The sequence below is a fragment of the Podarcis bocagei genome, assembly GCF_964188305.1.
Source record: "Podarcis bocagei genome assembly, chromosome: 12".
NCBI classification, from domain to species: Eukaryota; Metazoa; Chordata; class Lepidosauria; order Squamata; family Lacertidae; genus Podarcis; species Podarcis bocagei.
Window position 1 is genome coordinate 47,979,962 of NC_138137.1, and position 13,429 is coordinate 47,993,390.

The 13,429-nt window shown below is 42.3% G+C and overlaps 2 protein-coding genes across 2 annotated transcripts in view; one reads left to right on the plus strand and one right to left on the minus strand.

Moving 5' to 3' along the window:
* The window catches only part of PTPRN2 (protein tyrosine phosphatase receptor type N2), a 630,954-nt gene that overhangs the window by 53,617 nt on the left and 563,908 nt on the right, over positions 1-13,429 (plus strand). The window lies entirely within an intron of this gene.
* On the minus strand, positions 1,805-12,020 carry LOC308569450 (putative CENPB DNA-binding domain-containing protein 1; the record flags this gene model as incomplete). The annotated part of the gene is made up of 3 exons (XM_081163375.1): positions 11,870-12,020; positions 10,598-11,255; positions 1,805-1,937 (listed from the first exon to the last, which is right to left on the minus strand). Exons 2-3 carry the CDS (start codon positions 10,981-10,983, stop codon positions 1,805-1,807), a joined length of 519 nt encoding a protein of 172 aa, XP_081019501.1. The 5' UTR covers positions 10,984-11,255; positions 11,870-12,020.

Genomic DNA, 13,429 nt, shown 5'->3' on the forward strand with positions numbered 1-13,429 from the left:
TAGTTAGTTAGTTAGTTAGTTAGTTAGTTAGTTTTCACCATCAGGCTGAAGCCAGAAACTGGGTGGACATTTGGGAGGGAATAAGCAAGAAATATTCTCTCTGAAATTTCTCTGAGTTTCACACACCTGCAAACATGCATTTTTCCCCAAGCATCCCAGCAATACCACTTTGCTGTAAGATTACTGGACTTGAAAGGAGGGTCTGTGATCTGCCACTTTAGGCAGCAGAGCATTTCTCTATTACTCACCTGTTGCTTCCTTTAATAAAACAGTTCTTTCTGAAGGAGAAATTATAGCTGCTGCATTCAGTATCTGGAGAATTTGAATGATTAATTCCACAATAAATGTCTGCATGGGGTAATGGTTATCTAGTATCAAATGAGAGCATTGTCTTGGGAGCAGTTATGGTGTCAGAGCTGCTCAGCTTGCCATGCAGTTTTTCAGTTGACCTGCAGATAAGCAGATACCCATGCTCACTAAGATGAATTTATGAGAATTGCGTCTAGTGGAGCTCTTCTTGTTAAGGGTCTGCCAGCACTTCTGTCTGAAGCCAATATTTCATTAATATGTGCAAGCCTTATATTAACCAGCAGCTAGTAGATGTTTTGGAGATCTGCTTTGGGTTCAAAGTGCAATGTGCCCCAATGAAGAAAAAGAAATACTTTATGATCTCATTGTTGAATATTCTTACAGTTGGTAAGTAAGAATTCAACAAAGGAAGGGGGGAGCCTTATCGTTTAAGAACATATGTGCTTCAGCAAAATATTTGCACCCACTGCATGCACACACAAAATCATAATCCTCAAATGAACCTACTAAATTGATTGTGTGAACCTTTCTCAGTGCTAATAAGGATGTAAAACAGAGACCACTAGTTACATGGTGTGACTACAGCTGGATTGGGGCCATAATATCAAATTGAAATAAGATATGAGTTGACAATGCTTGTTTACATTCAACATAAGAACATAAGAAAAGCACTGCTGGATCAGACCAAATGACTATACAGTGGTATCTCAGGTTACAAACACCTAGGACGGGGTAGGCAACCTAAGGTCCGTGGGCCGGATGCGGCCCAATCGCCTTCTAAATCCAGCCTGCGGACGGTCCAGGAATCAGCGTGTTTTTACATGAGTAGAATGTTTCCTTTTATTTAAAATGCATCTATGGGTTATTTGTGGGGCCTGCCTGGTGTTTTTATGTGAATAGAATGTGTTCTTTTATTTAAAATGCATCTCTGGGTTATTTGTGGGGCATAGGAATTCGTTCATTTTACTATCAAAATATTGTCCGGCCCACCACATGGTCTGAGGGACGGTGGACCGGCCCATGGCTGAAAAAGGTTGCTGACCCCTGACCTAGGGTTACAAACACTTTGGGTTACAGACTCTGCTAACCCGGAAGTAGTACCTTGGGTTAAGAACTTTGCCCCAGGATGAGAAAGGAAATCCCATGGCGGCAATGCGGCTGCGGCGGGAGGCAATATTAGCTAAAGTGGTACCTCAGGTTAAGAATGGTTTCAAGTTAAAAACAGACCTCTGGAACGAATTAAGTTCGTAACCAGAGGTACCATTGTATAGGCTCGTTCTCAGAGGGGCCACCTACTTATATATTGTTACAAAAGTTGGGTGCCACCCACACTGTCTGCCGGTTGGTAGCAAGATTCTTTCATCAGGGCTTGAGATTTGTGGTGGTTCATTATATTGTAGTTCTGAATGGTTTATATGTGAACAGAGCAACTGTAGGTTTGCAAGTAAAATTATGACACTTGGTATAAATGTCCCAGTTTGCAATTCTTGCTATTTTAGCCACATAACATTGTTCTACTAAATGTAAGCTTCTCAGAGGAGCTGTTTTCTTCTTGACTTTCCTCACAAATGACTATGCCTTGGAGGTCTATAAGACAGTTAATCACCTGAGCAGGTGGTTTCTGTTTACTGGAGAGGGTAAGAAGGGGGATGTTAATAGACAAAAACAGACCTATGTGAGTCCCAGATTCATTAAGCTGCAGTTTAAAGCACCTGCTGGATCCAAAAGGCATCTCATTCCACGGTTTGCATACAAAAAACAAGATAAAAATTGACATGCAGGCTGCTTTAAAGGGGAAACATTCTCAATTTCTGTGCTGAGACTCATTAAATAGCCTTAATATGCACAGCTCAGGAGGTAAGCCTCACGACGGACCAATTGAATAATCTTAAAATGTGTGATGTTATTTATTGTTTGCCTGCATGAATTCTTTTATGCCAAAAGAAATGGTCATTTGGGGAATGTCTAGAGCCAATTAACCATTTAGCCAGGAGCAATGGATGCCCGCAGTGAAGGAGTTAGCTGGCATGTTAGTCAAACCTTTTATAACATTACTCGTAAGTATTATTTGAAACCCAGGGGGATGTAATTAAATTGTTGCATTTTTTTTTAGCCAATAGCAACACTCAACAAGCAATTGCATTTCTTTTCTATCAAGCAATGGCCCTTAGGTTGACACCATAGCCTTTCTGCACTGTGATGATGCAGTTGTTGTTGCTGTTGTTATTTAGATGCTCCTTCCCTGCTTTTCCAGTTTTCAGTAAGGATAACAATGTAAGATTAATATGAAATTAAAATAATGTAATATTAGGTATCATAAACTGGTAACACAATCTTTTTAAAGGTTTTGAAATAGTTTTAAGTTCAACCAATACATTCAAATAATGGCCAATGTTTTGTCCTTATTTAGGAAAAAAGAAAAACAAAGTTAAGTACTCCATCTGCATTTGTTATTTGCATAGGATCATTAGGGCCAGAAAATTCTCTTATGCCCTAGAGAGGTATCCAATTTGGTATGTTTATTTTACTTGTATTTAGTAAACAAAACTAAAAAGCTTTAAAACTAGATAATATTCATTTTTTAGTTGGCATCCACTAATTCATACTAATGAACTTTTGAAATAGAAAATTTTCTATAGAAAAATAAAGCAGTGGATTTTTATTTTATTTTTACATTTTGGAAATTTTCTGACTTGCATCATTAATTCAGGGCCATTAGCGGGTTGGAAACCATCTTAGATGTGCTGCACACTGCAGCGTTAAACCACTTCATGCTATTAGTTATCTGGCTGTTCCATATCACTGCTTAACCCAATGTAAATTCATCAGTATTTGAATGTTTGGTTGTTCATACATTTTGATAGGATAAACAAGACTGGACAATAATTAACAAAGACTTGGTATTAAAACAAACTGAGGGCATTGCGTTAATTGGATGTGGGCAATTGCTCTTGAAAAATTAGGATAGATTGCCTCTATTCCGTCTCTCACTTGCCTGGTTCCTGTCAAGGAACAGCTGCTTTCTCATGTGACACAATTGGCTCTGAGGCCGCCTTGGTGGGCAGATTTTGTGATGTGTGAAAGTACCAGCTTACTGCTGGAAGAAACTGTTCTTCATTTCAGGAGGACGTGCCAGCTGGCTTCCTCAACAGATATCCATGGCATTTAGCTTCTTTCATAAATCACAGGGTTTTATTTGTCCTTATCAGACATTTCCTACAATAATGTTCATCAAAGGGTACAATTTACCAGGGCTTTATGGTAGCCCTTTCAAATAGCACCTCATTTTCTTCCAAACAAGTCATTTCACATGAGACAAAAGTTAAATAGTTTCCCCACCCCCACCCATGCCCACCACCACATCCAGTGAAGCTGTTTGCAGGGTATAATCACTGATATTAGAAGACTGCATCTTTGAGCAGCCACTTGGCAGCAATGGTGAAACCTTGGCCACTTATATCATTGGCTTTATGATGTATAATATCTCTCATGGATGGTCAATAGCCATTCATAATTTTATGCCAGATAATTCTTGCACCTGGCTCTTAGCACATCCTCCATCCCAAACTCCACTGGTTTTCTTGCAAGTCATCTGTCAGACTACGAATACTTACTTTTTCAATTGCCTGGTTGCTGTTAGTCTTGCCCTTTCTGTCTGTCAGACAGAATTGGTGGGATGGGCAAGGCAAAGGCAGAGGCACACAATTGGTCTATTAGAGGGGAGATGTTCTGCTCTAGGTGGGATGTTCAGCCTGACAGGATTCTAATCTGGGCAGTGCTAGGTATGGGTTCAGGTGCAGCAGGGCTAGCAAAACAAAGTGCAAATTTCAATTGGTCAAATCAAGCAGGAATATATGGGAGTGTAGCTCCACAGTTGTTGTTTTTTCCCCAGGGCAGAAGTGATGAAGCTATCCTTCAAAGTACAGAGCGGGTAATTGATGAGCCCTCCTTTCTTTGAGAAGCGAATGATGTGATAGGAATGCTTTCAAGTTTGTTACAGATTAGGATAGAAGAAGGTAGAGAATGAGGAAAATAAGCTGAGGCTGAATACTTTTTTCCTTTTTTAAAAATAGGGTTCCTACTTCCTACTACCAGTTTAAATGGTATCATTATGGGGGGGGGAATTGTTTGCATTCCTTCCTTCCTTCCTTCCTTCCTTCCTTCCTTCCTTCCTTCAGTCCGTCCGTCCATTGGTTTTCCACCGTATGTAAGTTGAAGTCTAAGTTAATGTTTTCCTTGGTAAGTTATATTTCTTTTCTGTCTGATCATCTTATAAAATTGCACCAGCAGCCATCTTGAAATAGACAGTGTACTGTGGCATGGGGAGCTTCTGGATGTTTTATCAGTTGTCAGAGTTTATTTCCTCCTCCGTCACAACCTCTCTCACTAGGAAAAACATGTTCAGTACAGTGACAAATTTCTGATACTATTGGAAGCCTGCATAGTCCTTGGCAGCTTGCCATTTGTCTTCTGAGAAATTTATCCAGAGGAACAAAATACAGGCATAATGCACCTGTCCTCAGACTGACTTCAATTTGAGAGGGCAAGTTCTTATAAAAGGATATGTTATGAAGCAGACAATGGAATATACACTGCTGTCAGAGGTGGACAATGGCTGGTGCTTTAATGATTAAATTTTTACCACCACCACCCCCGCCACAATATGCTGTTTATTAAAGGGGTAGAAAGGAAAAGACATTATTGGAGATGGAATTTAATTCCTCTCCAAATAGCATGTGCAGATTTATTAATCTAGTATGTGATTTTTGCTGAACTTGCACTGCAAATTCAGCTTGGATACTACTGAATGCATGTATCCAAGGGTCCCTGCATTCTCACCAAGTGTTTAAAGGGCAACACAGTTAAAGCAACTTCTGTCACATCTCTTCATGATTCATCAGGTTTTATTGCTGTAGGCAATGCATCAGTTCATGGGATATTCCCCTCCCCCTTTGCCAGAAAGGTTCAGGGCAAAATATATTTATAATATTTCTCAAAGCTTAGAGAAGCTGTATTTGAGGAATGACTTATTCTGGAGGAGGCAGTGCTAATGAAGGAAATTAACCCCTTCCTCCATGTCTAGTTCCTCTAACAATGAGATCTTTGGGTATGGTGGACAACTGTTGGAGGCAATGGACATGGAGGAAGGGGTTAATGTCTCCTCCAGAGAAACCACAGGCTATAGATTAAGACAGAAGTGCCTGGCGTGCTCTGGTCCATGGGGTCACGAAGAGTCGAACACGACTAAACAACTCAACAACAACAACAAATAGATTAAGAACAAACGTTGGTTGCAGCTCATGATTTGTCTGGAGCATGATAAACTGTTAACCTAGATTTGGACCACACAATAAGCCAAACCATGACTTGGCTCACAGCAGCAGGACTGCAGGTGGAACGATGTGGCAATGGTCTTCTTTTGGAGTGGGAGCCCCCACACACATGTTTTGACTTAGAATTATGTATGATTTCATAAATTAATTAGCACCATGTGAAGAAATACTTACTTATTTTGTCCTGAATTTCTTAGCGATCATTGTCATTTAGTGGCTTCAAGTTGTAGGTGGAATCTAGACCCATATTCAGAACACTGTGAAAATGCTTTTTATAAAAAAGGTTTTGAAAAATACATTGAATTTGGCATAGCTCACCATCACCATCTAGTGGCACATTTGTATATTGCACTTCACAACACATTTAAAACGTTTTATTTGCAGCTGTATAGCTGAGTCCCCAGTGTTATATGGGAAAGGGAGAGGTGCTTTTCTCTATCCACTTTACACATAATTTTATAAACCTCTATCATATGCTAGCCATGGGCCTCATGGGTAATGAGATCTAATGTCTTTCTTATTAGGATGCCCTCCTTCTATTTGGCAGAAGTTTCATAGTTTTATGAAAGTCTATATTGTAAAAGTGAGATAAATTCTGCTAATTGGAAGACATATTGCTGTGTTTGCAGGAACTGTTGCATATTTTGTGTTCTGACAGATGACTGTTGCATATTAATTTAGGAGGTTGTTTAACTTTATCAGGAGGCATTTGAGGGAAAGCTTCAGAAATATTAGGTCCTTTTAATTTGTATTCTTTTTCAGTGGATGTGAGCATTGTTTCAGTTTAAATTAAACTAGTGCTCAGTGAGGCATTAGCTACAAATACGTTGTAATTAGAAGGTTTAAAAGCTATCAAAATTTAATAGGCTGCATTACTGAAAATTATATTACTCTTTGCTCCTGAACTGAGTTCCATTACAACAAAGAGAGCAATCAAGCTGACCTCTTATTTCATCAGTTTTCTGCTTCAGCTTAAGAGGTCTTCGATATATAAAGAATATTGATTGTTGCTAATACCATTTAGAGAGAGTAGGAGTTATTATATATACATGGACCTGTCGCTCATTACAGGAGCGTTGCAGAATTGTTTGGCTGAATTTATTCATGATTAAATATTAGAAAGCAGCATGTTTGCTAACACAAAATAAATTTGATACAGCCAGGGGGTTGTTAATCTTTATTTTCTTGTTTTTATTTTAATGTATATGATTTGTGTTGTATATGTTTCATTTTGATATAATAATCTTTTATAAAAGGTAATGGGCACTTGGAGATCTAATTATAGTAAACGGCATGTGTTATACCATGGAAAAATACAATTCAGAATTGATGATGATGAAACTGCTTGACATAGCAGTAAATATTCATAGAGCCTAAATACCAGTCATCAATGCTGCATGTCTTGCACTGCCCATATGTCAACTGCATGGGGCTGAAGAGAGCCATGTTCTCATCCCCAGCCACAGTTCAGACAGTATGCTGTAGTGGAAAAGAGCACGGTTTTGTCTCGGGTTGTTTTAACATGGATGATAAGCAGTAATAAATATGATTGTCTCCTGGATGGAGTCATAGTGCTTCGAATTTCCACTTTTGACTTCTAATTTGAACATGGTGATTTGCTTGTTCAGACCCAGAAACCTCCCCCCTAAATAAATTCACACATGACTCAAGTTTTGGTTTTTGGCAGAATTTAGGCCACAACTTTATTGATTACAGAAAGTGCTTGGTTGCATAGGCTCTGGTTTGACTAGCTCCCTGCTCCGTTGCAGGTAGCACTGACCCTGGGCACCAGCATAGGACAGCCGAGGGTGGACACCTGGGTAAGCGGAAAGCCGGGAACGGGCTAACTCTGCCACCCAGATGCCCCCCTGGACTCAGGCACGGGCACAACCCCCTTTTGGGGGTTGACCAAACCAGTTGAGTCCTTGGATTCCTTTAATGGAATACCCTTCACATAGGGATGGCGAGAGCGTTCTCCCATCCCTATCACCCGAACCAGAGCCTATTTGCAACCTTACAAGTTGTGACGATTTGCTACGCGGCAGGCGAAACCCAAATGGCAACAGCCAATCAGCCAAGTGGGGAGGATTCCTGCCGTGCCCCTTGTTAGGATATTTCCGTTCCACCTTAAAAAGGGAGCAGGTTGTTGTGTCACAGCCTGCGTATTTCCTGTTCACAGGATGTTTCTGCTTTTCTCTCTCTCTCTGCGCCTGAACATCGAAGCAGGCAGTCATGTTTTTCTTTGTTCTGACCAACGCTGAATAAAGTTGTAAATAATGCTCTCCTGAGTGCATCTTTCGTTGTGCGAACTCTGCTGAAAGAGCGTGCACCAGCCTTGGAATGTGGCATGTTATTTCTGAGGCTTGTGTCGCTAATTGACTGACACTGTATCTACGGGAGATCGATGCATCGTCCAGAGACGGCGTGGGGGCATGATGGCCTTTGTCTCCCTGGCAGTATCCCAACACCCCTGTCCCAACGACAGATGACACACGATGGCATAGCAAGGTCAAGCGCAAAACCCTAAAAATAGGGAGAGGTGGGCGGGTGTTCCGAATGCACACGCCGAAAGAGGAAGCTCTGGGTCACGTGCATGGGTATAAATAGGTCCCTCGAATTGTTTGGACTGTGTCCCATTGGCCAGATTGCACCCAGCTACAAAGGACCTACCAGTCGGGTGTTGTGGCTGACCACTTTTACCCACCCACAACACAGGGTGTCGGTTGTCCAGGTCTCACCGCAGTACATGCCCTCTTTAAGGGAGGACCCGATTTACTAAATGAATGCATAAAAAAACCATGTTGGGTTGGAGAGGGAAGCGGGAACAGACTTTCCACGTTTCCTTTTCCTAACTCACCATGGTTTGCAAATGTGCCAAATAAGAATTGGGCTAGCCCCCAGGCTCATATTTTGTCCATTTCTTCCTCTTCCTCTTCACACAACTGGCATGTGGCCCTGGGAAGGTTGCTCATGACTGAATACAGCCTGTAGACTGCAAAAACGTTCCCCACCCATGTATAACTGTATGAACTGAACTTGATTGGTGCTTCCTTTGAAATAACAGGCGTGAGAATAGCAAGACATGCAGCTCAAGGCTGAATTTTCATATATGTTGCAGCATGATATAAGCTTCAGCCACACAACTTGTGTATACTGTCTAGTAAGAGTAGGGAGGACTATGTTAGAGTCTCCTTTGGCCAGAGCTCTGAGATAACCAGGCTCATATAACTAACATGCTTAAGTCTAATTAATGCATGAAGGGGTTAATACCATAGAGCAAGCTGTCCTGCCAGGCTTAGCCTAGATCACTTCCCCTAACCTTGGGAGAAAATACAGTGGTGCCCCGCAAGACGAAATTAATTCGTTCCGCAACTTTTGTCGTCTAGCGAATTTTTCGTCTTGCGAATCACGAAATCCCATAGGAATGCATTGAAAATCAATTAATGTGTTCCTATGGTCAAAAAAAGTCCAAACAAAGCCAAATTTGGTACAACAAGAGTTTATTAACTGCTCTTTAAAGTCACACATACTGTAAAGAGCAGTTCAAAAATTGAAGGGAAAATAAATTAACTTTATAAACATGACAGAAAAACATTTAAAAATCAACAAAGTGTACAGTACATTTTCTAAGACTCTGGGGGACCACTCGAAGAAGGCTCCTCTTCCACTCTTTGCTTCTTGCTGAAGAACCTGTCCATAGTCTGCTGCTTCATCCGCCTTTTCAGCACCTCCCTGAAAGGCGACATGACCCTCGTATCAAAAATGTTCCCAACGTCATGTGCCATGTGCTTCTCAGGGTGGTGCTGCTCTGCAAAAGTCTGCACCTCCTTCCACTTCAGGCAAATGTCCCTCAGTTTTTCGGAGGACAGCCGTTCCTCAGTTGCTTCCTCCTCTTCCAGTGAGGCCTGCTCCTGCGCAGCCTCTGCCTGCAGTTCGACCAGCTCCACGGTGGTCAGCTCGTCGTCGTGCTCCTCCACCAGCTCGCAGACGTCCTCCTCCGTGACCTCCAGGCCCATGGTCCTCCCCAAGGCAACAATGTCCTGCACCACTGTTGACTCTGGTGCATCAGAGTCACTTGGTGCCACACAGTCCGGCCACAGGCTGCGCCAAGCGCAATTCAAATTTCTCTGGCTGATCCCGTTCCAGGCCGTGGTGATCATCTTCAAGCAGGTGACGATGTCGAAGTGGTCCTTCCAGAATTCCCGCAGGGTGATGGTGGTGCAGTTAGTCACCTCGAAGCATCGCCTGAAAAGCTCCTTGGTGTAGAGTTTTTTGTAATTGGCGATGACCTGCTGATCCATCGGCTGGAGCAGTGGCGTGGTGTTAGGAGGCAGGAACATGATGTTGATGAAGCTGAACTCCTCCAACAAGTCCACCTCAAGGCCTTTAGGATGGGCAGGAGCATTGTCCATCAGAAGCAAAGCCTTCAGCGGCAGGTCGTTGTCCAGCAGGTACTGCTTGACAGCAGGGCCAAAAGCAAGATTGACCCAGTCCACAAACAGCACACGTGTGACCCAAGCCTTGCTGTTGGATCGCCACATGACACTCAGCCGCTCCTTGTCAATCTTGTGTCTCTTGAAGGCCCGTGGGTTCTCCGAGTGGTACACCATCAGGGGCTTGATCTTCAGGTTGCCGCTTGCGTTGGCACAGAAGAGCAGGGTCAGACTGTGCCAACGCAAGCGGCAACCTGAAGGACCCTTCATGGGCTTGTGGCCAGGCAACTTGGCCTCCTCCTGTGTGATGAAAGTCCTTTTGGGCATCTTCTTCCAAAACAGCCCGGTCTCGTCGCAGTTGAAGACCTGCTGTGGAACGTAGCCCTCCGTCTTCACAACCTCCAGGAACTCCGCTGCAAAGTCTTCAGCCGCAGGAACATCAGAACTGGCAGCCTCTCCATGCCTGACCACGCTGTGGATGCCAGATCTTGTCTTGAACCGTTCAAACCAACCTCTGCTTGCCTTGAAGACTTCTGGCTCACCTGAGGTTCCTGGCTGTTCCCGGATGAGGTCTTGGCCTTCTCACAAATGATGGCCTCAGACACTGTGTCCCCTGCATGCTGCTTCTCTTCTATCCAGATGAGCAGCAACTTCTCGACCTCCTCCAGAACAGCTGGGCGGTTCTTCACGATCCTGGTGACTCCCTTGGCTGCATCAGTCGCCAGGATCTTCTCCCTCATCTTCAGGATGGTCCCGATGGTTGATGGATTCCTCCCGTACTCCCTGGCGATGTCCGTCACACCCATTCCGCCGCCGTGCTTCCGGATGATCTCCTTCTTCATTTCCAGCGTCACCTTTTCCTTCTTCCTCTCGCCGGCCACCGCAGCAGCAGTCTTCTTGGGTGCCATGGCAGCACAGCTCTTACCTTCGTAAACTCAGAAAAAGAAAAAAAAATCAGTGATGTGCTTCAAATCCAAAAAATTCAAAAGCACCCAGCCACCCACCACACAGAAATTAAAACCCAGAACCAAGTCCTTGAATCCCAAAAACCCCAACCCAAAATCCAAAATCCAAAACCCCCCAAAAAAGTTTTAAAAGTTTAACTTACCAAATGGATGCAAGAGAAGTTCTGGAAAAGCTTCAACAATCAATCACCGAAGTCTTCAGAAACCTCAAATGGCTGCAAAATAAGTTTAGGAAAAGCTTCAAAAATCACCAATGCCTTCAAAAACCTCAACTGTTCCAACAGACACCCACCCACCCACCACACAGAAATTGCAAACCCCTCCCCAACTGCTCCCCCAGCCCCTCCCCAACTGCTGCAAACCCCTCCCCAACTGTTCCCCCACCCAGACAAAAAAAAATTTCAAAAAATAACAACATGGCTCAATGGTCCCAGATTCCTGCAGAAACCTCTCCAACTGTTCCCCCAGCCAGCCAGCACTCAGAAATTCAAACTCAGGAAAAAAATGTGAAAAAAAACCACCTGGCCCAATGGTCACAGAAAATCATAAAAATTCCCAAAAAAGCCCCACAAGCTCCCAGATTCCTGCAGAAACCTCTCCAACTGTTCCCCCAGCCAGCCAGCACTCAGAAATTCAAACTCAGGAAAATTTTTTTGAAAAAAAAACAACCTGGCCCAATGGTCACAGAAAATCATAAAAATTCCCCAAAAAGCCCCACAAGCTCCCAGATTATCGCAAACCCCCCCACAACACCAAGTCCTTGAATCCCAAACACCCCAACCCAAAATCCAACCCCCCCCCAAAAAAAAGTTTTAAAAGTTTAACTTACCAAATGGATGCAAGAGAAGTTCTGGAAAAGTTTTGGAAAAGCTTCAGAAGTGAGCAAAGTCTGAGAAAAGGCTACAAAACCACGTGCTAACAGTTGCTCCTCGAAGTCAAGTCGCAACTGCAGCTGTTCAAGCTAAGCACCCTTTGTTTTAACGGTTTTAAGAAAAAGGAAACAAAGTCGCGAGATGTTTTCGTCTTGCAAAGCAAGCCCATAGGGAAATTCGTCTTGCGAGGCAACTCGAAAACGGAAAAACCTTTCGTCTAGCGAGTTTTTTGTCTTGCGAGGCATTCGTCTTGCGAGGTACCACTGTAGGTAAGTTTCTCTCCAGTCTACCTGGGAAGCCGAACTTGTGAAGTGGTTTATGTTGATAGCTCCATCTCAGACCGCATGGTTGTCACTAAGCCAGTAATTTAGGAACTTTCACCACTTTGTAATGAAGCCAAGTTTTTCTGCCTGTGCAACTTTCTGAAGCATAAGAATCTGACCTTTCATGGGTTTGTAAGTAACCAAATTTACCAAATATGTAGTCTTTTCCTATGGTGACAGAAGAGGGGAACTTTGGAAATAAAGTTTTCAAGCGTGCATTTTGGAACTCACTTTAAAAGGCATATTTCCACGCTTCACTTTGCTGCATATTTTGTGACTTTTAATCTCTGATGGGGTTCTCTCACCAAAGAGTACTTGCCCCAAACTTTGATCTTGGCATCCAGGAGATTTTATGTATATATAAATTTTATATATATATATATATATATATATATATATATATATATATATATATATATATATATATATATGAGTCACATCCATACTCTCAGTGCATTTTCCAGTATCCTGCTGTTGCTTGTCAGATCTAAAAGACTAAGATTTTGAAAAGTATTCTGATTTTTTTGGAAATAAAAAACTGCTTTCTTTTGTTGAAACTTTCCCGCCTCAAAAGAGTGCCCCAGCTGTCCTAAAACTGTATAATTAATGTCTGTTCAGATTTAACCCAGCCATCTGTTTGCATCTCACTCCTCTTCTTTTTGCAGCATAGCTTCTGCTTAAAGGATTTTCGCGGCAGAAGAATATATGCCACAAAGGGGTTTTTACAGCAGCAGCCAAAACGCATTAAAAGTAATACAAAATTCTAAACTATCCATCAAAGCCCACTTTTCAGATCTCATTTTTCTCAAGCTCAGGGAAGCACATCGGAATGAAAACCACTAACAACTTATAGTAAATCCTGTGCAATTCACGTTTTGAATGGGGTAACTCCATAATCTTCTGCAGGTTAAAGGCTTCACTTTTGAGCATTTGATCCCTATCTAGTAATTGGAACAAGATTTTATCTGAACACGTTTGAGTGGATATAAAATGTTTCATTTTGTTGCCTTTATAAATGGAATCATACCGGTTTCAGAAGAATTTCTGTTCTAGTGCATTGTTTGGACATGTTTTTACTGCTTATTAAAACATCTGTTTGATATCGTACCGTACTTAAGCAAACAGAAAACAAAAACAAAAAACCACAAATTGAGTTGTTTCACTTTTAACTTACAATGTATTTTAAGAGCTCGG